The sequence below is a fragment of the Coregonus lavaretus genome (assembly GCF_964263955.1).
Source record: "Coregonus lavaretus genome assembly, chromosome: 24".
Taxonomy (NCBI): Eukaryota; Metazoa; Chordata; class Actinopteri; order Salmoniformes; family Salmonidae; genus Coregonus; species Coregonus lavaretus.
The window spans coordinates 33,683,165-33,705,656 of record NC_140011.1 but is presented as its reverse complement, the minus strand read 5'-3'; the positions used below and the strand labels follow the sequence as shown (position 1 = coordinate 33,705,656).

At 44.3% G+C, this 22,492-nt stretch overlaps 1 protein-coding gene and 1 long non-coding RNA gene across 6 annotated transcripts in view; one reads left to right on the top strand and one right to left on the bottom strand.

Annotated features, from left to right (window-relative positions):
- Positions 1–2,664: 2,664 nt before the first annotated feature.
- The window catches only part of LOC311100188, a 73,209-nt gene continuing 53,381 nt past the window's right edge, over positions 2,665–22,492 (top strand). For 3 of the 5 annotated variants that reach the window (XR_014609800.1, XR_014609801.1, XR_014609802.1), the window contains exons 1-2: positions 2,665–2,831; positions 4,453–4,575. This is a non-coding gene — a long non-coding RNA (uncharacterized lncRNA). Of the gene's footprint in view, positions 2,832–3,962; positions 4,011–4,452; positions 4,576–17,593; positions 17,823–22,492 lie in introns of those variants that run through there. The other 2 variants (XR_014609803.1, XR_014609804.1) reach the window with 2 other exon arrangements.
- Positions 5,772–7,920, bottom strand: LOC311100173 (leucine-rich repeat transmembrane protein FLRT1-like; the record flags this gene model as incomplete). Its single annotated transcript, XM_084140976.1, has 1 exon — positions 5,772–7,920. The coding sequence occupies one exon, from the start codon at positions 7,918–7,920 to the stop codon at positions 5,821–5,823; it is 2,100 nt and encodes a 699-aa protein (XP_083997102.1). The 3' UTR covers positions 5,772–5,820.

Below are 22,492 nucleotides of genomic sequence, written 5' to 3'. Positions count from 1 at the left end.
GTCAGGGCGTGACAGTATTTTATTCCTCGTATTACTACTTTTATTATTATTTTGGGAAGCAAGCATTTCACAAGTTTACACCCGTTGTATTCGGCGCATGTGAAAAATACAATTTGATTTGATGTGCTTAGGCAGTAGCAATGAGCTGTCTAAACCAGTGTGCAGTCAGAGCAGGCCACAACAGTCCCTTCCCAGTGAGCCAGTCCCCATGCAGACCGCCTGCTTGGGCCGGGTGACCCTCAACCCGCCTTAGAGACCAACACAGCTGATTACACACTTATTATTACAATCGCATCAAGAACTTGTACCTGCGCTTCATTTCTCCTAATTTGACTTCTTTTACAACAAATTGGCTGCATTGTATCTAAGAATCAAACTAAATTATATATCTTAATTCAATCCACAATCACAATCGCAATATGATTTGGAACGTAATTAGACACTGGATTCCGTTACTTTTCCAGGGCAATGGCTCGAAGGCAAGTCCGTTGGGCTTTACTCAGAATAAAATTGGATTGACTGATTGATTTATGTATGTCAAATGAAGGACACACACAGACAGACAAAGAGAAATTCCACACAGAGCGAGAGAGAGAAAGAGGAGGGGAATCACGGATGGCTGGATGAAGCAGAGGCAGTGGATGGGGGTGGTGTGGTATAGAAAGAGACAGAGACAAATGGAGTGTGTGAGACAGAGGAAAAGAAGTGAGACGCATGCCTACTGACCTGCCCCTACTCTCAGCTAATCCATACAGAGAGGGGAGGAGGTGGAGGGGAGGGTTGTTTGTGTCACTCCCAATAAACATAGGAAATACAGTGACATTGGCTCGCCCCTGTCTCACTCCCCCCCTCCACCACTCCAACCTTCTGACATGTTTCTATTTAATATGGTACCCTGGTAATCCTATAAAAGACAAGAGGCCTGGAGCACTTAGCCTGTCCTCTGGAGAAGGGGGGTGGATGGGGGACAAAATGTAACTCCTGTACAAATGACTTTTCCTTGGGCCTGCATGTCTCTATATATTTGCCCAATTTGTTTCCTTTTGCAGTCAGGATTGTTCAATGGACTAAATCCACAATAACACATACAGCTAATGTGTACACCTCTGCCTGAGACTATAAAATCTCTTTCAGACCAGCTAAGCAGAGAACAAGAGGAAAGAAACAGCTGCCTTAAAACATAAACAACATTTATTTTCGGAACTAAATGAGTTCATCGGAAGGTGCCTACTGTTCTTAGCAGCTTATTGTCCCAGCAGACTAATTCCCGTGTTACTCATAGTCAGCCAGCATTGCTGTGATAATGTCCCTTCAGTATTAGTGCATCCAGAAGCAATAGACATAGTTTAAAGATGCTCATAAACAGGCCAGTGTGAATGTGAGAACAGGTTAACGCCGGCCCGTCTGTTCTAGGAGCTGCGTGTGGATATAAAGAAGAGAGGATAATGAGTATAATGGTAATCATTGTGGGTCTATCAGCTGTGTAGGTGTGTGTGTGTGTGTGTGTGTGTGTGTGTGTGTGTGTGTGTGTGTGTGTGTGTGTATTTGCCTGTGGGATATGAGGGGGCCAAAGCAGTGGAAATCAATACATCTGTACCACAGCCAACAAAGCTGCTTGGCTTCGGTTTAGAACACTGTGTGCTAGGACACAACTTTAACGAGGAACAGGTACACTCAAATAGACACAAACACACACAGAACACACTAATGCTAGATAGACAAGACTGAAACACATAACACAGTAACACACACACACGGTAACACACACACACACGGTAACACACACACACACAGTAACACACACACACACACAAATAAATGGACTCCACACACACACAAATAAATGGACTCCACAAGGCTTTGCACATTTCCCCTTTAATCACATTGAAAAGAGACATCCTTTATACAAAATAGTTCATTTTTTCTCAGTATAACACAGAGTCCAACAAAGGAAGAGAGAGCGATGTTTCAACAGCAGCAACCTACAAAAAACACAGGAAAAATATGGAGGGGTAGACAAAAAAATAACAACAGATAACACATTCCTGATAACAGTCAAATAATTCCTTGTTCTGATTATTTTAACCATAAAACCACAGACCCTTGCCTTGAATTTCCTGTGTTATGCCGTGTTCATGTCATGTCGGAAACTCTGGACCTCCGAGTTAAAATTAACTTAAGTTATTTGCGTAGAGCTTCCTATTGGTTGATTCTGATACTTCCCAAGTGAGAAACTTGGGTATCATCTTTCTACAATGAGTAAGCAAGTCGGAAATCTCAGAGTTTCCAAGTTTCCGACATGACGTCAAAATGGCACAAGTTGGCGCCTGAAACCTGGATCCACTCAGCATACCAAAGGCTTCCACCTCTTGTGTGGGTTGGGTGATGGGCACTCTACTAAGAGAAGAGGCATGAAGAGGGCGCGCTGAATGTGGATGTGAATGTGCAATAATTGATGATAATGATGATAATGATGATAATGAAGCGCACCATTTCGCCCAGAAAGCTTTAGAAAGTGTGCTGGGTGACGGATCCCCAGCTGACCCTGTTTTCGCTCCCTGTTATTACGCAGCTAGCATCGATCTGAGCACAGAGAGGAGTGGTTTATTTTTTTCAGAAACACAGACTATGCAAACAGGGCCTTTCGGTGGAGCCAGAGCAGTCGCAGCCGGGAAGGGAAGACATCAGTGTTAATGGGCTGCAGGTGGAACAACTGCTGGTCTGAGTCGGCAGGAGCCACACAATCTGACACACACACACACACCAACTGCTGGTCGAGTCGACAGAGAGGTAAAATCTGCAGATGGTCTAAAAAACTAAACAAAATTACCGTAAGTGCTCCCGGCGATGACTGCAATGCACACAATCTACATACTTACTATGGTACCCTATCTCTCTCTCTCGCTGACTCCATTTCTCTCAAACATACACATCTAGGCATGCAAGCTCAACTATAAACAATAATTTAAAAAATATATATATTGTCACATAGGTGCAGTGAAATGTGTTATTTTGAATGGTCAGCCATAGTAGTACGGTGCCCCTAGAGAAAATGAGGGTTAAGTGCCTTGCTCCTTTTTCACCTTGTCGGCTCAGGTATTTGAACCAGCGACCTAGCGGTAACTGGCGCAACACTCTAACCACTATGCTACCTGCCGTAATAGCTGCATACCAAATAAATTCACTGTGTTTTATAGGGGAGAGAGGGCGAGTAATAGGAGGAGAGGGAATTACAGTGAAATATGCAGGCCTGGTTTCTGTATGTAAGCTGGTTACCTGTGATATGATTCTTCCCCACACTAATACCCCTATGTGTGGTTACTTAAAAAAAATATATAGATATATACAGTGTATTTCATCAGTTATTTGTGCTCTTACATAAGGTGAAATGGCGACATTGTTGCTGTAATGTGATAGGTTATACAGTATTGTGACCCCTCTCTGAGAATTGATTTCTAAAGAAGGTGTACACTCAATAGGGACCCTACCACACAAAATGTGCACACTTTTAGCTCAGTATTTTGTTTTTCCTGTAGAGACAGGTGTGGATGGTATTTCAAAGTGGAAATTAGTGTCATGGTAACAGCATAAAATGAATAAACTAAAAAAATGGCTATAATTTCTATCAATATTTTCTAAAATAAAAACCTGCCACCAACAGCATCATTTGTTCCAGTTTCACATGTTGTATTCAAAATAAAATTAACACTCCTCTGACATATTGTCTGACAGTCAGCCTACTATGAAATCCTATCAGACAAAACAGCCAAGGAATCACGATTAGTTTCCACCGTGGAAACAGTAAAGTGATAAACAAGCAATGGAGAATATTAAAGCAATGTGGAGTAGCAGGGTATGACAAACAGGTTTATGCATGGATTAACTCCATCGTTCCAGAGCCAGCATTTCTGTGCCGTCTTCTGCATTTGAATCTGTCTCTCTTTTCCTCTGTGTCTCTCTAGGTCTCCCTGTCTATCATTATCCCCTCATTCACTCCGTGTTACGTAGCTGTAAGTGCTGATTCATTTACATTTGTAGTGCTGCTTGGTATAGGAGAAGTGGACTGAGTAGCAGGGTTGGGCTCAATTCGAAATGAAGGCAGTCAATTCAGGAAGTAAACTAAAATAATCTAAATAAGGGCATTTATTTTCAATGACTTCTCAATAAACTAAAAAGCTATTTATTTCAAATTATAAATCACTTCCTGAATTGACTGCCTTCAATTCGAATTGAGCCCAACCCTGCTGAGCAGAGGATTATCATCAGTGCCCACACAAAGGAAAATAGAACTCATTGTCACCTCACCCCACCTCCTCAGATCCTCTACCTACTCACTCCCTCCCACAGTGCAGGTCCACAGTGTTGCGGTTTGATAATCTACCTGATATCCTCTAGCTGTTTACACACTCATTTTCTGGTTCACACTTACAATACTGCTGTGTCTGTCCACAGGATGCCCCACAGAAGTCCTCTGTCCTGTTGGGAATCGGCCCACTAGTGAACAACAACAACAGAAAGCCATCTAGTACAAAGCGGAGGCTCTCCTTCTCACCAGAACACCACCACCCCCTCCAGGTAACTGGATAAGTACACAGAGAGAGAAATGGAGGTTGGACTCTTATGTCTCAAAGTAGTGATTTGTCAGTCTTGGGAGGGTACTCTATTATTAACCAAGTTCTGTATTGTAAACGGATCATGTCTCTTTTGCTTCTGATAGTTTTCATTGAAGAGGTGTACATAACATAAACATTCACGCTGGTGCAGTAAAATAATTCTAACCTTCAGATGGACCTCAGGAGGTGTTTTTTTTATTTAAATCTTCTTCTTGCTAAAAAATTACCAATAACAAATCCATCGTCCCCATCAAGGGTGACTGTTCTCACTGAAAAAAATGAGTAATTTCTCCATCAAAAAAAGTAAAGGCCCAGCTCCAAAAAAACGCACCGAAAACAAAACCAATAAATAAGGGTAGCAATGATGGACTGATCAAAGCACTAACAGGTAATAATGAGTTCTCCAAACACAGACCAGTGGATGTCTATCTAAGTAAAGTATCTACAAGCCTGGGCTGCATTGAATTCAATGCACTGTTCCATTATAGAACCTAGCCAGAGTCATCAAGGATATCATCAGGGATAGCCACCCCTGGGCCCTGACAAGACCCTCACCCTGTGGAACCACTGGATCAGACCACAACTAGTCTGCTTTAAGACAAGCGGTTATGTGGGCCGTTTGAAAGAGAACCATTCACAGCTTAAAAGAGCCCTGTCTTCAGGTAACTGATAGGGCAAAATGGGCACATCAGGATAGTTGAGGCATTTAAACGGATGAGCCAAGAGAGCAAAATATAGCCAGTGGGCAAGTGATGCATATCAGTCTGTCTCTCTGACCCTTTCAGGGCTTTTTAACCTTATAGCTTTGTTAGTGTGACTTGCCATACATATGCCCTGAAATGGAACTGTACTGTATGTGAAAATATCCTGCAGTTTTAACACAGTACATTATTTTACTATGTCTAACTGAGAGAGGGAGCAGTGATGAAAAAGTACACTGACCATTACTAATGGTGTGAAGAAGCAGTCTGTATCAACACCTGTAATGGGATGTTCGTTAGTCCCTGCTGCTGTGTACCAGTAGCGGTTTCCTGCAGGCATCCCAGCCAATTAATCAAATAGTGTCAGTGCCGTGAACAGCAGGCTTAGTTGGAATGGGAGACTAGAAGAGGAAGGCACAAAAGGGGGTGCTTCAGAAGAACCCATGCGGACAAAAAAACTGCATCTATACAGTACATCTAGAACAGTGTGGAACTGGCCAAGACTATCACGTGTAACAGTAGTCTATATCTGGGATCCCTCCTTCTCTATAGCCACGGTTGGTGCCATACCCTGCATTGGACACTTGGTGGGCACCTTTGTAGAGGCCGGTGCCATTGGAGGGGAATATAGTGTGGATGATGTAATCCTCCCTGAGGGGCATGGGCTGCAGCGGCTGGTGAGTAGCCATGGGTGTCATCTGGAACCCTGGGCTTCGGATCTCCAGGATGGTGGTGTCCTTCTTTGTGCCTGACTCAATGTAGTCATCGTAGTGCTTGTTCTTTCTGGAGCTGCCACGGCTGTAGTGGTCACGAGAAGACAGGCGTCCGGCCCGATGCCTGTACCAGCAAAAGACGGCGACTATGAGGGCCAGAGAGACGATGGCTGTAGCTCCTCCAATGATCCCAGCCAGAGGCAGAGTAGCCATGTGTTCAGGGTCCTGGTTGTCCTCCTGGCCCGCGTCTGGCTGACTGGGGTCTGACGTCTCAGCTTTAGCACACACTGGAGCTTCATCTGAGTCAGTGTCTCCACCTGCCCTGGCTCCTTTACCCCCAGAGCTGGCTGCCAGGGGCACCATGCAGATGATGTAGCTGGAGCGGGGTTGCAGGGAGGTGAGCAGGTACTCTCTGCGGTCTCCTCTCACCAGGGTCTCTGTGATGGAGCCCATGGCAGCGCTGGTTCCCAGCCGCAGCCAACTGAGTCTAAAGGAGGAGGTGGGTTGGGCCACGCTCCAGGTGACACGGATGCTGTCAGGGGCCAGGGCCTTGACATTCAGGGCCAGGCTCTTACCTACTCCACTGCTGCCCAGGGTGTAGTCTAGACCAGAGTCTGGGAGCCCCAGGCCAGGCCGCTTGGAGCGCAGGGTGAAGAGGGAGCCCTGTGGAGGGGCGAGGGTGGTGGAGCTAGCAGCAACCCCTCCTACTTCTGCTCCACCCACTCTGTCTCTGGTTTCACTGCCTGTGGCCCCGACCCCAGCCCCGGCAGCCACTATGCCTGGGACTTCACACTCCTCCATCTGACTGGTCAGGTCCTTAAGGGCCATGTCTCGAACCTTGTCAGGCCCCTGGCAGGTGAGGCCCCTCACCGTGATGGAGCTACTCCTAGCATGCAGCCAGTCATGTAGCCAGCGCAGGTTACAGCCACAGTGCCAGGGATTCCCCCGCACCAGCAGCTGTCCCAGGCTGTCCAGGTCTTTGAACAGGCCCCGAGGCAGGGTGGTCAGGTTGTTGCCAGACAGGTCCAGTCTCTGGAGCCTCCTCATGCCATCCAGGGAGCCACGGGGCATGTGGATCAGAGCGTTGTCCTGCAGGGAGAGACGCTGCAGGTGGGTACTGGGCAGGTTGAGTGGCGGGGTCAGGAGGGAGTTACGCACCAATGAAAGCTCCGTCAGGTTGGAGAGGCGGGAGAAGGTATCGTCTGCGATGCGCTGGTTGGCCAGGAGGTTCCCGTCCAGAACGAGGCGTCGCAGGGAGGAGAGGCCACGGAAGGCATGGGTGGGGATGGTGGAGATGCGGTTGTCGTCCAGCCTCAGCTCCTCCAGAGAGGCCGGGAGCCCAGAAGGGATGCTGGACAGGTGGTTACGTGACAGGAAAAGCAGGCGCAGCCGCGGGTTGTCAACGAAGGCCTGGTCCTCGATGCTGACGGTGGAGACAGAGTTGTCGTCCAGGTGCAGTTTCTCCAGTAGGGGCATGCGGGCCAGGGTGGCGCGGGGAAGCATACGGATGTTGTTGTCCTGCAGGTGCAGCTCCCGGAGGGAAGGAGGCAGGTGCATGGGGAAGTCATCCAGCTCGTTATCATACAAGTAGACCACTCGGACGGTGAGTTGACGCTCCAGGGAGGTGGGGAGCCCGGCGTTGTCTATGTGGTTGTTCTGAAGGTAGAGCACAGTGGCAGAGGGGGGAAGAGGGGGGATAGAGCTCAGGCCACGGTCGTTGCAGTAGATGAAGTCCTCGTCACATCGGCACACAGAGGGGCACACTGGGTCTCCCTCTTCGTCGTACCCCTGGGCTGTGGCTGCAGCAACCTCCAGCACCTCGGCCAACAGAGTCAGGCAGAGCATGAGCAGGAACAGCCAATCACGCAGCTCGACCACTCCCTCAGGCGCCATGGTGTTGATGATCAACTTCCCTTCCTCTCGATCTCAACTTCTTGGATCCTTAAATCCTAAGGATCAGCTCAAACCAAGCCGGCGCCTTCAGCCCTAGAAAGACTGAAAAGGAGACAGGTTTTAGTTAACAATCCGCTCAAGTGACCAGATCACTAAGGTTTAATTGAAATTCCCAAATCACTGAAATGCCAGGATATAACAAGCTTTGACAATGTACCCTTATTTCATTATGCCTAAGCCCTATCCAACAAATTATACATGGTCACATGGAAATTGACCACCACAGTATACTAATCCCTCTTAGGGTCTATGTCTTGACTTCAATCCACTTGTCATGGTGAAGTGGCAGTAATCTGCTTCCAGCAGGAGTTAGAGGAAAGGAGAGGATTTTTCTTCAAATCAATTTCAGTAAAATAAACCGTGGCCAAACCTGCTTGAAAATATCAACAAAAAAAATGTGTCAACCAGTGTTCCTAGAGGGAAATTACTACACAAAAATACAGTTTTTCCAGACCATATGGTCTGTCCACTGAAAGAATCGGGGCCTGGTTAAATCCAATAACTAGGGCCTAATATTTCTGGTCTGACCACGTTTGGTGAAATCTCCTGACCCTATAACAGCATAATAGATTATTTGTTTAAATTATCCCAGAGACTAAGCAGATTATGTATACAGTACATCCCACTGTTATTGCATTAACTATTCCATTTCGGAATATTCATAAACTAAGCTATGAGTGTGCATATGTGCGTATGTGTGTATATGCGTGAGAGTATTTTATGTGTGTGTGTGTGGCAGAGTGTGTTTTTGAGTCTGAGCAGCTGTGCAAAGAAGTCTGTCAAACAGAGTGGAGTATTTGGGTCAGTCCCTTCAAAGGCAAGCTAGAAGGAGAGGTGATATTGATGTGGCGGAGAGAGCGGGAGGGATTAGAGGAACATATGAAGTTGTGATTGTGTGGATTAAACAGGTGTTAGAAAGAACGGCACATAGATAAACAATCTTCAACACGTTCTACAGTTACATTAGTTTCTCCCTCCCATGGTTACTCATTTGGCAGAAATATATCATTTACATAAGTATTCACACCACTGAGTCAATACATGTTAGTATCACCTTTGGCAGCGATTACAGCTGTGATTCTTAATGAGTAAGACTAAGAGTTTTGCACACCTGGATTGTACAATATTTGCACATTATCCTTTTAAAAATTATTCAAGCTCTGTCAAGTTGGTTGTTGATCATTGCTAGACAGCCATTTTCAAGTCTTGCCATAGATTTTCAAGCCGATTTAAGTCAAAACTGTAACTAGGCCACTCAGGAACATTCACTGTCTTCTTGGTAAGCAACTCCAGGGTAGATTTGGCCTTGTGTTTTAGGTTATTGTCCTGCTGAAAGGTGAATTTGTCTCCCAGTGTCTGTTGGAAAGCAGACTGAACCAGGTTTTCCTCTAGGATTTTGCCTGTGCTTAGCTCTATTTTGTATCTATTCCTTGCTGATGAAAAGCATACCCATAACATGATGCAGCCACCACCATGATTGAAAATATGAAGAGTGGTACTCAGTGACGTGCTGGATTTGCCCCAAACATAACGCTTTGTATTCAGGACATAAAGTTAATTTCTTTGGCAATTATTTTGCAGTTTTACTTTAGTGCCTTATTGCAAACAGGATGCATGTTTTGGAATATCTTTATTCTGTACAGGCTTCCTTCTTTTCACTCTGTCATTTAGGTTAGTATTATGGAGTAACTACAATGTTGTAGATCCATCCTCAGTTTTCTCCTATCACAGCCATTAAACTCTATAACTGTTTCAAAGTCACCATTGGACTCATGGTGAAATCCTTGAGTGGTTTCCTTCCTGTCCGGCAACTGAGTTAGGAAGGATGCCTGTATCTTTGTAGTGACTGTGTGTATTGATACACCATCCAAAGTGTAATTAATAACTTCACCATGCTCAAAGGGATATTCAATGTATTTTTATTTGTTTACCCATCTACCAATAGGTGCCCTTCTTTGGGAGGCATTGGAAAACTTCCCTGGTCTTTGTGGTTGAATCTGTGTTTGAAATTCACTGCTCGAATGAGGGACTTTACTGATAATTGCACTGTATGTGTGGGGTACAGAGATGAGGTAGTCATTTAAAAATCATGTTAAACACTATTATTGCACACAGTGAGTCCATGCAACTTATTATGTGACTTGTTAAGCACATTTTTACTCCTGAACTTATTTAGGCTTGCCATAACAAACGGGTTGAATACTTATTGACTGAAGACATTTCAGCTTTTCATTTTTTATAAATTCCACTGACATTATGGGGTACTGTGTGTAGGCCAGTGACACAAAATCTCAATTTAGTCAATTTTAAATTCAGGCTGTAACACAACAAATGTGAAAAAAGTCAAGGGGTACTGTACATCTGTGGTACAGATGCATTGAGGGTGTAAGAGTGTGTGTGTGCGTGTGGATGTAATTGTAGACGTACAAGCTGTGTGGCGGAGTACAGTGACAGAAGTATATAGACGTGTGCGTGAGCCAGGCTGTACAGAACACGTGTGTCCCCACAAATTGCTGCAGTCAAAATCAGTCATCTGTATTCGGGAGACGTAAGGCAATGTGGGGCTGTGTGGAGGGGATGGAGAGGGGGATGAGGAAGGGGAGGAGGTTGGTGTGTCAATGGTCTGGCCAGACAGACAGTCGCCTAAGGCAGGGAGGGTATAGTACACAAAACAGCCCTACACTTTCCAATACTGGAACTGGAGGAAGAGGGAGAGGACAACCAAGGACTGGATCAATTTACATAGAGAGATAGAGAATGAGAGAGGCGAGGATGGGGAGAGAGAGAGCGAGGAGGAGAGAGGGATGGATGGATGGGGAGAGAGAGAGAAAGAGCGAGAGAGAGCCACAGAGAGAGACAGCCACAGAGAGAGAGAGAGCAGTTCTAAAATGAGTGCATTGACTGTTGCTATCTTCACCATGAAGTCCACAACAGAAACCCTATCTGGCAGCACTCACATCCACGTTTATGATAAAAGAGGAAAATCTGTGAATGATTACCAAAGAGGATGCTGGGAAATCCACTCTATTGATGCCAGGGTAGAGATAATACTGGCACGAAGCTTATCTTACATGCCCATGTCCATGAATGTCATTTAAAATTTAGAGATTGGTGCTGGGGAAGGAGTGACGCAAACAAGAGATGGCCATGGTGATGAAGGGGATAAATGAAGGGATCAAAGGATGAATAAATGAAAGATAAAAATAGTGGAGGAAGAGGCTGGAAAAAATATATATGCCAAAAAAAACATGACCCATTTACTGTTAGTGTGCTACAATGTGGCTATACTCAATCATTGTTGTACTATCGACTCTCCAAAATGTAATTTCCGTATACTATTATTTGTATGTATCTCAGTATACAGTGCATTGGGAAAGTATTCAGACCCCTTGACTTTTTCACATTTTGTTATGTTACAGCCTTCTTCTAAAATTAATTGATGAGGAATTATTTTTTTAACAATCTACACACAATACCCCATAATGACAAAGCAAAAACAGATTTTTAGAAATGTTTACAAATAAATAACTGAAATATCACATTTACATAAGTATTCAGACCCTTTACTCAGTACTTTGTTGAAGCACCTTTGGCAGCGATTACAGCCTTGAGTCTTCTTGGGTATGACGCTACAACCTTGGCGCACCTGTATTTGGGGAGTTTCTCCCATTCTTCTCTGCAGATCCTCTCAAGCTCTGTCAGGTTGGATGGGGAGTGTCGCTGTACAGCTATTTTCCGGTCTCTCCAGAGATGTTCGATTGGGTTCAAGTGCGGGCTCTGGCTGGGCCACTCAAGGACATTCAGAGACTTGTCCCGAAGCCACTCCTGCGTTGTCTTGGCTGTGTGCTTAGGGTCGTTGTCCTGTTGGAAGGTGAACATTCGCTACCAGTCTGAGGTCCTGAGCGCTCTGGAGCAGGCTTTCATCAAGGATCTCTCTGTACTTTGCTCCGTTCATCTTTCCCTCGATCCTGACTAGTCTCCCAGTCCCTGCCGCTGAAAAACATCCCCACAGAATGATGCTGCCACCACCATGCTTCACCGTAGGGATGGTGCCAGGTTTCCTCCAAACGTGACGCTTGGCATTCAGGCCAAAGAGTTCAATCTTGGTTTCATCAGACCAGAGAATCTTGTTTCTCATGGTCTGAGAGTCCTTTAGGTGCCTTTTGGCAAACTCCAAGCGGAATGTCATGTGCCTTTTACTGAGGAGTGGCTTCCGTCTGGCCACTCTACCATAAAGGCCTGATTGGTGGAGTGCTGCAGAGATGGTTGTCCTTATGGAACGTTCTCCCATCTCCACAGGGGAACTCTAGAGCTCTGTCAGAGTGACCATCGTGTTCTTGGTCACCTCCCTGACCAAGGCCCTTCTCCCCTGATTGCTTAGTTTGGCAAGGCGGCCAGCTATAGGAAAAGTATTGGTGGTTCCAAACTTCTTCCATTTAAGAATGATGGAGGCCACTGTGTTCTTGGGGACCTTCAACGCTTCCCTTCCCCAGATCTGTGCCTCGACACAATCCTGTCTCGGAGCTCTATCGACAATTACTTCAACCTCATGGCTTGGTTTTTGCTCTGACATGCACTGTCAACTGCGGGACCTTATATAGACAGGTGTGTGCCTTTCCAAATCATGTCCAATCAATTGAATTTACCACAGGTGGACTCCAATCAAGTTGTAGAAACATCAAGGATGATCAATGGAAACAGGATGCACCTGAGCTCAATTTCAAGTCTCATAGCAAAGGGTCTGAATACTTATGTAAATCAGGTATTTCTGTTTTTTTAGTTTTTATAAATTAGCAAACATTTCAAACAACCTGTTTTCACTTTGTCATTATGGGGTATTGTGTGTAGATTGATGAGGATTTTTATTTATTTAATCCATTTTAGAATAAGGCTGTAACATAACAACATGTGGAAAAAGTCAAGGGGTCTGAATACTTTCCGAAAACACTGTAGGACGTATTCACCATTCTGCAAGGCTTTTAATAGTTTAAATACCTTGTCTTTGGCAGTACTGTATATAGTCGTTTCTGTGAGAGAGAAACTATTAGAAGCCGTCCATTCTGCTTGAGTCAGCATTGCAATCAGTGAGCTTCATTGCTTGTCTGGAACAGACCCTAGGCCTCTTCAGAGTCATTAGCTCTGAACTGATGTTACTGCTACTAAATCTGAATCAGCTGCCTTCAAAATGTCCAGTAGGCTACAAACCAACCTGATGCTACAAAACACATGATTGTATTGAATACATTTAAACTAATTATTAATGGCTTGAAAGATAATCAATGCACATCAATTTATAAATAATAACATTAACATTTTACCTAATCCACTCAATCTATAAATTCAGAGCAGATGCTTTAATCAAAGTAAAGTAATGTACAAAAAGTACTGTTACCATATCGTACATTTAATCTGAATACTCCCTTAGGGCCGTATCCTAAAATGAGATGCACGCATCATAATTTAAACTTTAACTCAAATCTCCCAGCAACATCTATACATGATTTCTGTGAACGTTTCAGTAACAGCCGTGAATGTTAAATTAGAATGTTACCCATGAGCCATTGAGGTTAAGTGCCTTGATATGAGCACTATGACATGTTCCACCTGGGATTTGAGACAGCATCCGTCTTGTCGCTTGTCCATTTTCCTACCCACTCTGCTGCTGCTACTGTCGCTGCTGCTGCCCTATGAATTCATTTGGCTCCATGTCTCTTCCCCAGGAATCCCAGATTAAAAGTAAATCCTCTAAACATTAACAGAGGAGTCGTGGCCCCCTGCAGCAAAATGCTGCCGCATGGAGTGGAGGGCCACTCTGCCACATGAGCAGAGACGATTACCAAATACATCAGATTATATAAAATAGGAATATATGAATGTGAAAATGGTGCGTGTGATTTCTGGGTCTGATGATTTCAGTGAATTCCTGGCTGTCATATCTCCAGGTTGGCTGTCAGATTAGATCTGAAAAGAAAGAGGGGCTACATCATGGAAGCTTTGCCATGTTGGCAGTTCACTCTCCCTGTTATTCCATTTCCCAGCCAGTCTATCGGTACTGTAGTGGATTCACACAGCCTGCTATGGAATCCACTAGCTTGCAAGGCAATTCTGCACACACATGGTTTTTTAGAAAACTCAATATCCATGCATTAACCTTTTTTTTATACAGTTATGTTATTTGGCAATTACAGGAAAGACTCTAGATTTAAAACACTCAAGTTCACTTTCTTTGTCACGCCATCTCTATAGCACTCTTTCCATCTCACTCACTTCCATTTACACTATAACTAGCTGTGTTGATATTACATCAAAATGGTTCAGGAAATCCGGGAGTAAATTTTTTATAAGTTGAGTTGGCCCCTACAACACATTCAGTTTAACTAAAGTAGAAATTAAAAGCAGAGAATACACATGAATAAATACAAATCCACAATTTAGAATTGAGGACAAGTTTTTTGTTGTTGTTGCTAGCACTGGGTAATGGTTGGATGTGGCAGCATATATATTTGACCTGGATTGGTGTACTTGGAATAGTTTTTTGCTGCCGTCACTCTGATCCTGCTTCTCAGTTAGAGCATGGTGGTGGTTGGGAGTGAAGTTGAAATGGACATGCAGAGGCGAGGCAGAGCCAGCCTGTATCATCTGTTGAGACCATAAGCCACCCACTTCCCCTGCTCCCCTCCCTCCCTCCTCCTCTCTCTGTTGGCATTATGTGCACATCGTCACATACCCTGGCCGGTATCACAGTTTAGATATACAATAGGCTTTTCTTTTTGTTGTTGTTATTGTTTGTATATTGTTGTATTTTACATTTGTGTGACTGTCCTTCTCTATCAGTGTATCAGTGGTTTGTTACTTGTCATGTTTTGTGTTTTTTGTGGACCCCAGGAAGAGTAGCTGCTGCTTCTGCAAAAGCTAATGGGGATCCAAATAAACAAACAAATAAATACAAATAGCACAGGAAATGACCTCTGTGTATGTGTGTCTCCACCTGCATGTACAGTGGGGGAAAAAAGTATTTAGTCAGCCACCAATTGTGCAAGTTCTCCCACTTAAAAAGATGAGAGAGGCCTGTAATTTTCATCATAGGTACACGTCAACTATGACAGACAAAATGAGAAAACAAAATCCAGAAAATCACATTGTAGGATTTTTAATGAATTTTTTTGCAAATTTTGGTGGAAAATAAGTATTTGGTCAATAACAAAAGTTTCTCAATACTTTGTTATATACCCTTTGTTGGCAATGACACAGGTCAAACGTTTTCTGTAAGTCTTCACAAGGTTTTCACACACTGTTGCTGGTATTTTGGCCCATTCCTCCATGCAGATCTCCTCTAGAGCAGTGATGTTTTGGGGCTGTCGCTGGGCAACACAGACTTTCAACTCCCTCCAAAGATTTTCTATGGGGTTGAGATCTGGAGACTGGCTAGGCCACTCCAGGACCTTGAAATGCTTCTTACGAAGCCACTCCTTTGTTGCCTGGGCGGTGTGTTTGGGATCATTGTCATGCTGAAAGACCCAGCCACGTTTCATCTTCAATGCCCTTGCTGATGGAAGGAGGTTTTCACTCAAAATCTCACGATACATGGCGCCCCATTCATTCTTTCCTTTACACGGATCAGTCGTCCTGGTCCCTTTGCAGAAAAACAGCCCCAAAGCATGATGTTTCCACCCCCATGCTTCACAGTAGGTATGGTGTTCATTGGATGCAACTCAGCATTCTTTGTCCTCCAAACACGACGAGTTGAGTTTTTACCAAAAAGTTATATTTTGGTTTCATCTGACCATATGACATTCTCCCAATCCTCTTCTGGATCATCCAAATGCACTCTAGCAAACTTCAGACGGGCCTGGACATGTACTGGCTTAAGCAGGGGGACACGTCTGGCGATGCAGGATTTGAGTCCCTGGCGGCGTAGTGTGTTACTGATGGTAGGCTCCCTGTTACTTTGGTCTTTGGTCCCAGCTCTCTGCAGGTCATTCACTAGGTCCCCCCGTGTGGTTCTGGGATTTTTGCTCACCGTTCTTGTGATCATTTTGACCCCCTGGGGTGAGATCTTGCGTGGAGCCCTAGATCGAGGGAGATTATCAGTGGTCTTGTATGTCTTCCATTTCCTAATAATTGCTCCAACAGTTGATTTCTTCAAACCAAGCTGCTTACCTATTGCAGATTCAGTCTTCCCAGCCTGGTGCAGGTCTACAATTTTGTTTCTGGTGTCCTTTGACAGCTCTTTGGTCTTGGCCATAGTGGAGATTGGAGTGTGACTGTTTGAGGTTGTGGACAGGTGTCTTTTATACTGATAACAAGTTCAAACAGGTGCCATTAATACAGGTAACGAGTGGAGGACAGAGGAGCCTCTTAAAGAAGAAGTTACAGGTCTGTGAGAGCCAGAAATCTTGCTTGTTTGTAGGTGACCAAATACTTATTTTCCACCATAATTTGCAAATAAATTCATTAAAAATCCTACAATGTGATTTTCTGGATTTTTTTTCCTCAATTTGTCTGTCATAGTTGATGTGTACCTATGATGAAAACTACAGGCCTCTCTCATCTTTTTAAGTGGGAGAACTTGCACAATTGGTGGCTGACTAAATACTTTTTTCCCCCACTGTACGTTTATATTTGCCTTTGTTTATGCATGTGTGGGAAGCACTGAATTTGTATTCAGGCCAATATTCTAGTGTGCAATATGATGAGTTAGCTTTGTGTATATTTTTTTCCTTCTTGTCTCTCTCTCCCTCCCTCTGCCTTCCTCTCCCTCTCCCTCCCTCTGCCTTCCTCTCTCTCTCTCTCCCTATGCCTTCCTCTCTCTCTCTCTCTCTGCCTTTCTGTCTCTCTCCCTCCCTCCCTCCCTCCCTCTGCCTTCCTCTCTCTCTCCCCCCCAATCCCTCTGCCTGCCTTCCTCTTTCTTCCTCTCTCTCTCCCTCCCTCTGCCTTCCTGTCTCTCTCTCTCTGCCTTCCTCTCTCTCTCCCTCCCGCTGCCTTCCTCTCTCCCTCCCTCCCGCTGCCTTCCTCTCTCCCTCCCTCCCTCTGCCTTCCTCTCTCTCCCGCCCTCTGCCTTCCTGTCTCTCTCTCTCCCTCCCTCTGCCTTCCTCTCTCTCTCCCTCTGCCTTCCTCTCTCTCTCCCTCTGCCTTCCTCTCTCGCTCTCTCCCTCCCTCCCTCTGCCTCCTTGTCACACTCTCCTCTCCTCTACTGCACTTGTCCTGCGTGAACAATGAGGCAGCTGATTTGAGTCACACTCTCCCTGCTTCTCTCTCTCTCTCACACACACACACACTCCCTCTGTTGCTTCCCTGGTTTCACAACCTCTCTCTCTTCCCTTTCCCCTAGGCTTGCTATTCACTCCGCTTTCTCTCCCTACACTTACATGTATTTATTTATTTCAAAACATTTATAATCTTTCCTTCTCTCTTAGTCTTCTGAGTAAGTCTCTCCTTCATCTCCCCCTCCTCCTCTTCCTTTGATTCTTCCATGTCATCTGTCTCTCTTCCTCACTCTGCATCTTTTGGTCTGTGAGCAGTGCACTACTCGCTCCTCTCTCTCTCTCTCTCTCCCTCTCTCCTACAGCAGTGATTCTTTAATCCCTTCTTACACGATCCCTTTCTCCTTCAGCTGATGAAAACCTAAAAGAGAAAGAACATGGAAACCCTCCCTATGACAAACCCTCCCAGTAAACAAATGCTGGATAATAACCTTCAGCATCTCTTCCAGTCCTGTATACTCATTCTTATCGCACCAATAAGGAAATCACAACACAATTCATCCTTCTGTTAGCCGACTACAGGATGATTTTCTATATAAATGTGAATAAAAATACCCCTTGTGTTGTAAATGATACAGATTTGGGGTAGTGATATAAACACATCTTTCTCACTCTCCTTGTCTTGTCCAAGCTGGAGCTGTGAGTCTGTCTCCTCTGGAGCGTGTGGGTCCTGGTGCAGTGGATGAAACGATACAGTCCACCTCCAGGATTTAGACTACCACGCTCGCAGGCAGCCCTACTGTACACTTGCCTTAGGCCTTGGTGTGGGCTTGTATTCTCCCATGAAAAAAAATCACTGAGAAAATGCTGCTGGCTGTGTGAGTACCAGGGTGCGCTCTATCCCAGTAGAGCCTTTGCGTCGATTCCCGGAATGTCTGATCTCAAAGCCATATCTAGATCGGAGCTGAGACTCCACATTCTCAGCTGAGTCCACATCATCTTATCCATTTCCCTCTCAAAGCTGGGCGGAACGGGCTGGAATATATTTAGGAGACTGGATATTTTTGACTGATCTAAAAAGATAAGAAGTGGGTTGCTATATCAGGGATTTAGCCTCAGGTAAGATCCCGTTGCCCCATTCTATACCTCAGTTCCTTCACCAAAAAGTACTTTAATCTTCTACGAAGACAGAAAAGTGTTCTTGAATTAACAGCATTGGGAGCATTAAACTCTGGCCATGTCAACCATTAGGCTTGATATTCAAAAAACAAACTGAGGCCAATCATAAGACATGATACTCAGTCCACTTCAAAGACTTGATATCTTCATGCCGGTTCCAGCCTTGCTTGTTTGAGGGTAGCGTTCTTGAAACTTTTGAAAGGTTATTTTAGGTCGTCCTGTTCTGATGTCAGTAGAGACAGCTCCGTCTCTGTGTTGATCAGAGTGGCTGAAATCTCTCTCCAGGCACACCTGTGGTTTGGTACTCCGCGGTAGCTTCAGTCTCTGACAGTCTGTGAAGAAAACAGACACAAGCATGTGTGGGTGCTGTACTAATAATACAGTACAATAATAATATACAATTATAATACATTTAATTTATATAGCACTTTTCATTACAGTCTTATCTCAAAGCTCTACATAGGCATTGATGTGAGAGCAGAAACAGCCGGGATGCAAGAATAATCTAAATCTTGTCACATAGGTTTGGTCCTTTATGCTTCAGGGATTTAGCAGACGTAAATGCCCTTTTCGCACCTTTTAATACGGTGAACAGCATTTAGCCAACGCACCTATGGGTAATGGGTCATGTCCGGCAGGAAACAATGAGCACATTGGAGAATTAACATTGAAATGTATTCAGAACGCAGACCCATGTCTCACATTGGACTGCAATGATGTGTGAGAAACACCTGTGATAACACCCTTCCTAAGTAGTGGGAAGTATGAGAGAGACTTGAACAACATTCACATATACGGGTGTGTGAAATCTGTGTGTGAATAAAACTGCATTTATGTAGGGTATATAGCTGTGAGGGTGTGTGTATGTGAGTATGTGTGTCGTGTGTGTGTGTGTCTATGTGCACGGCTCAAGAGTGTGTGTGATCCTCGCTCTAGCAGTTTAACTATTCTGCTCACACCACCACCTCATCTCTGCCTCTCAATTGATCATTTAGTGCGGGATGGAGGGGAGATGGAGGTGGAGTGAGAGAGGGAGAGAGAGAGAGAGAGTGACAGAGGGAGCGGCAAAGGGAGATGACAGGGAAGAGGGGGGGGGGTCATGAACTCATTGGAGAATAAGTTGGAGGCAGGAATTACTGTCAGCCTGAGCAACGGTTCACTTAATTGGAGACTGAAGTCAACCAGGGACAGGGAAGAGACACTGGTCAATCCTGAGGAGAACCTAACGCTGCTCAAACACAATCCTTAACACGTACGGCCTTGTGTGTATGTAAAGGTTTTATCAATGTGATTTTGTGGATGATTGCTTTGGTATTTGTTGAGTATATGTACTCTAAATGTGGATGGAGATGCTGTGTATGCTCACATATATGTGGGTCTTCTGCATTTTGTGTACAGTATATGTGATAATGTTGTGATCATCTGAATTAGTCAGTCCAGAGTCATATACTGTATGTATACACACTTTGAAAAAAAGGTGCTATCTAGAACCTAAAAGGATACATGGGCTGTCCCCACAGGAGAACCCTTTGAAGAACCCTTTTTGGTTCCATGTAGAACCCTTTTGGGTTCCATGTAGAACCCTTTTGGGTTCCATGTAGAACCCTTTCCACAGGGGGTTCTACATGGAACTCAAAAGGGTTCTACCTGGAACCAAAAAGGGTTCTCCTCTGGGGAAAGCCGAAGAACCTTTTTGGAACTCTTTTTTCTAAGAGTGTAGAGAGTTCAGCTAGGTTTTAGAACGGCTGCCATGTTAGCGCCTTTATTCTCTATATTTTTGTGATGTAACTATACGAAAGCACCTCTGACAATTCCCTATGAAAGGACCAATGACGTATATAAACCCTGGATTGCTGTTGCTATTTATTGGCCATTGAGACTTTAAAGCCACCGATCGGCCATATTGGTACTCCCCAGAAGGAGCAGTCCTCAATAGGAATGAATGGAATTCTACAGTATTTCAATTAAATGTTTCAAGGACAAAATTACATGTTACAAGTTGTAGTGGGGACAGTAACATTAGTAATCTCAAAAAATTATACTTCAAGGAAAATGTTTTTATATATATTTTTATTTTAGTATGCATTAAGGTGTCTAATTACATTTACGTCATTTAGCAGACGCTCTTATCCAGAGCGACTTACAGTTAGTGAATACATTTTTTTTTTTTATACTAATATAATAAATGTGGCAAAAAAACAAATGTAGACATTAATAAATGCATTTCTATAGCTTCCAAAATATGTTTTACAATGGTGGGGTTGTGCCAAAATGGAGGCAAGGTGGCTTAAACACAGCGCCCCCTATCAGTCATCTAGTGTATATATAAATCATTGGAAAGGACCCGCTGTAAACAAGCAAAACAGAGCAGTGAATTTAACAGATTATTCATTGATTAGCATTCGGGAGAATATGTATCCAAGTTTGTACTGTGTTGTGGTGTCAACAAATTGCATATCTGCTTTCACTGGACATCATCATAGGTTTAGAAAACTATCAGAAATAAATAGCACAACGCAGAAGTGTCAATTATCACTTAGCAGCAGCTATGGAGGAGAAAGGGGCTGTCTCGGAACGTTCAGACAGAAACTGCATTGGTCCAACTCTATATATGGCTTGAAGTCAGTCTATCTGCATATTAATTGTGCGTATGATGTGTGGGTACTGTAAGCAGAACAGCCACCCAGACACAGTTAGTAGTCAGCAGTAAAATGTGAAGATGTGCCGGTTTTATTACTCAGTGTTTAATAGCTTATTCTATTCTTACAATTCCATTATAAACTGGGTGGTTCGAGCGCTGAATGCTGATTGGCTGACAGCCGTGGTATATGGGTATGACAAAACATGTATTTTTACTGCTCTAATTACGTTGGTAACAAGTTTATAATAGCAATAAGGCACCTCGGGGGTTTGTGGTATATGGACAATATACAACGACTAAGGGTTGTATCCAGGTACTCCGCGTTGCGTTGTGCTTAAGAACAGCCCTTAGCCGTGGTATATTGGCTATATACCACACCCCCTTGGGCCTTATTGCTTAATTGAAGCATCCTCTCCATCGTGCCTATATTATTCCCAAGGGGTATTACAGAAGAGTAAAATCCTTTATGTGTTGAGTACATGAATTGAGAATACAATACAGTGTGCGTCCATTTATTAGTCACTCTGATTTATATTAATCAGTGACTGGAGACAGAGGAGGCGCAGTAACCTGAAATGATTGGACACACAGACAATACTCTCACACACAGACATGCTGCGATGTGACTGGACTTTTAACACTGTTGTTACACATAACATCTATTCACTGGCAGTGGCGTAAGAGAGAGAGAGAGAGAGAGAGAGAGAGAGAGAGAGAGAGAGAGAGAGAGAGAGAGAGAGAGAGGAGAGAGAGAGAGAGAGAGAGAGAGAGAGAGAGAGAGAGAGAGAGAGAGAGAGAGAGAGAGAGAGAGAGAGAGAGAGAGAGAGAGAGAGAGAGAGAGAGAGAGAGAGGAGTGGGGGATAAAAAAAAAAAGATAAATACAGAGCAAAGCGATAAATTAGATTAACTGACATTAAAAGATGGCCTCAGACTTTTCTTCTTTCCTGCTAAAGACAACATTTACACTCCTTGTGATTCCCTGTCTTGCCCCTTTACTTTGTGTCTCTGAGGCTGGGCAGGATGTACAGCTGAGTGGAGCATCAGTCCTAATAAGAAAGATTTTAGCACAGTTAATTAAGAGACCCATATGCAGTATACGTGATGCTCATTTTACCCTCTCTCATTCTCTCTGTCTCTCTCCGCCTCTCTCTAAACTCATTCAGAATCATTATCGCTGACTCCGTTTCTCCTCATCTGTGGATTTCTCTCCATAAAATTCTCCTTCCATCCCCTGTCTGCTCTGTCTACACTTTGCCCTTTTTGTTTCATGCCCCCTTTTGTGCCGGTACCATTTTGAGCCCTTCAGACAGTTCCTTCCTCTATTCCCCTCTCAGATCAGTCGCCTCTCTATAAATGCTCAACTGGATGAGCTTTGACGTGCCTAATTCAGGCAGAGGAGAGAAGAGAGGGGGGGAGGAGAGAGCGGTTTGCGGGGTGGAGATGTGAAGAACGAAAGAGGCGGGATAAATATTAATAGATGAGATAGCGG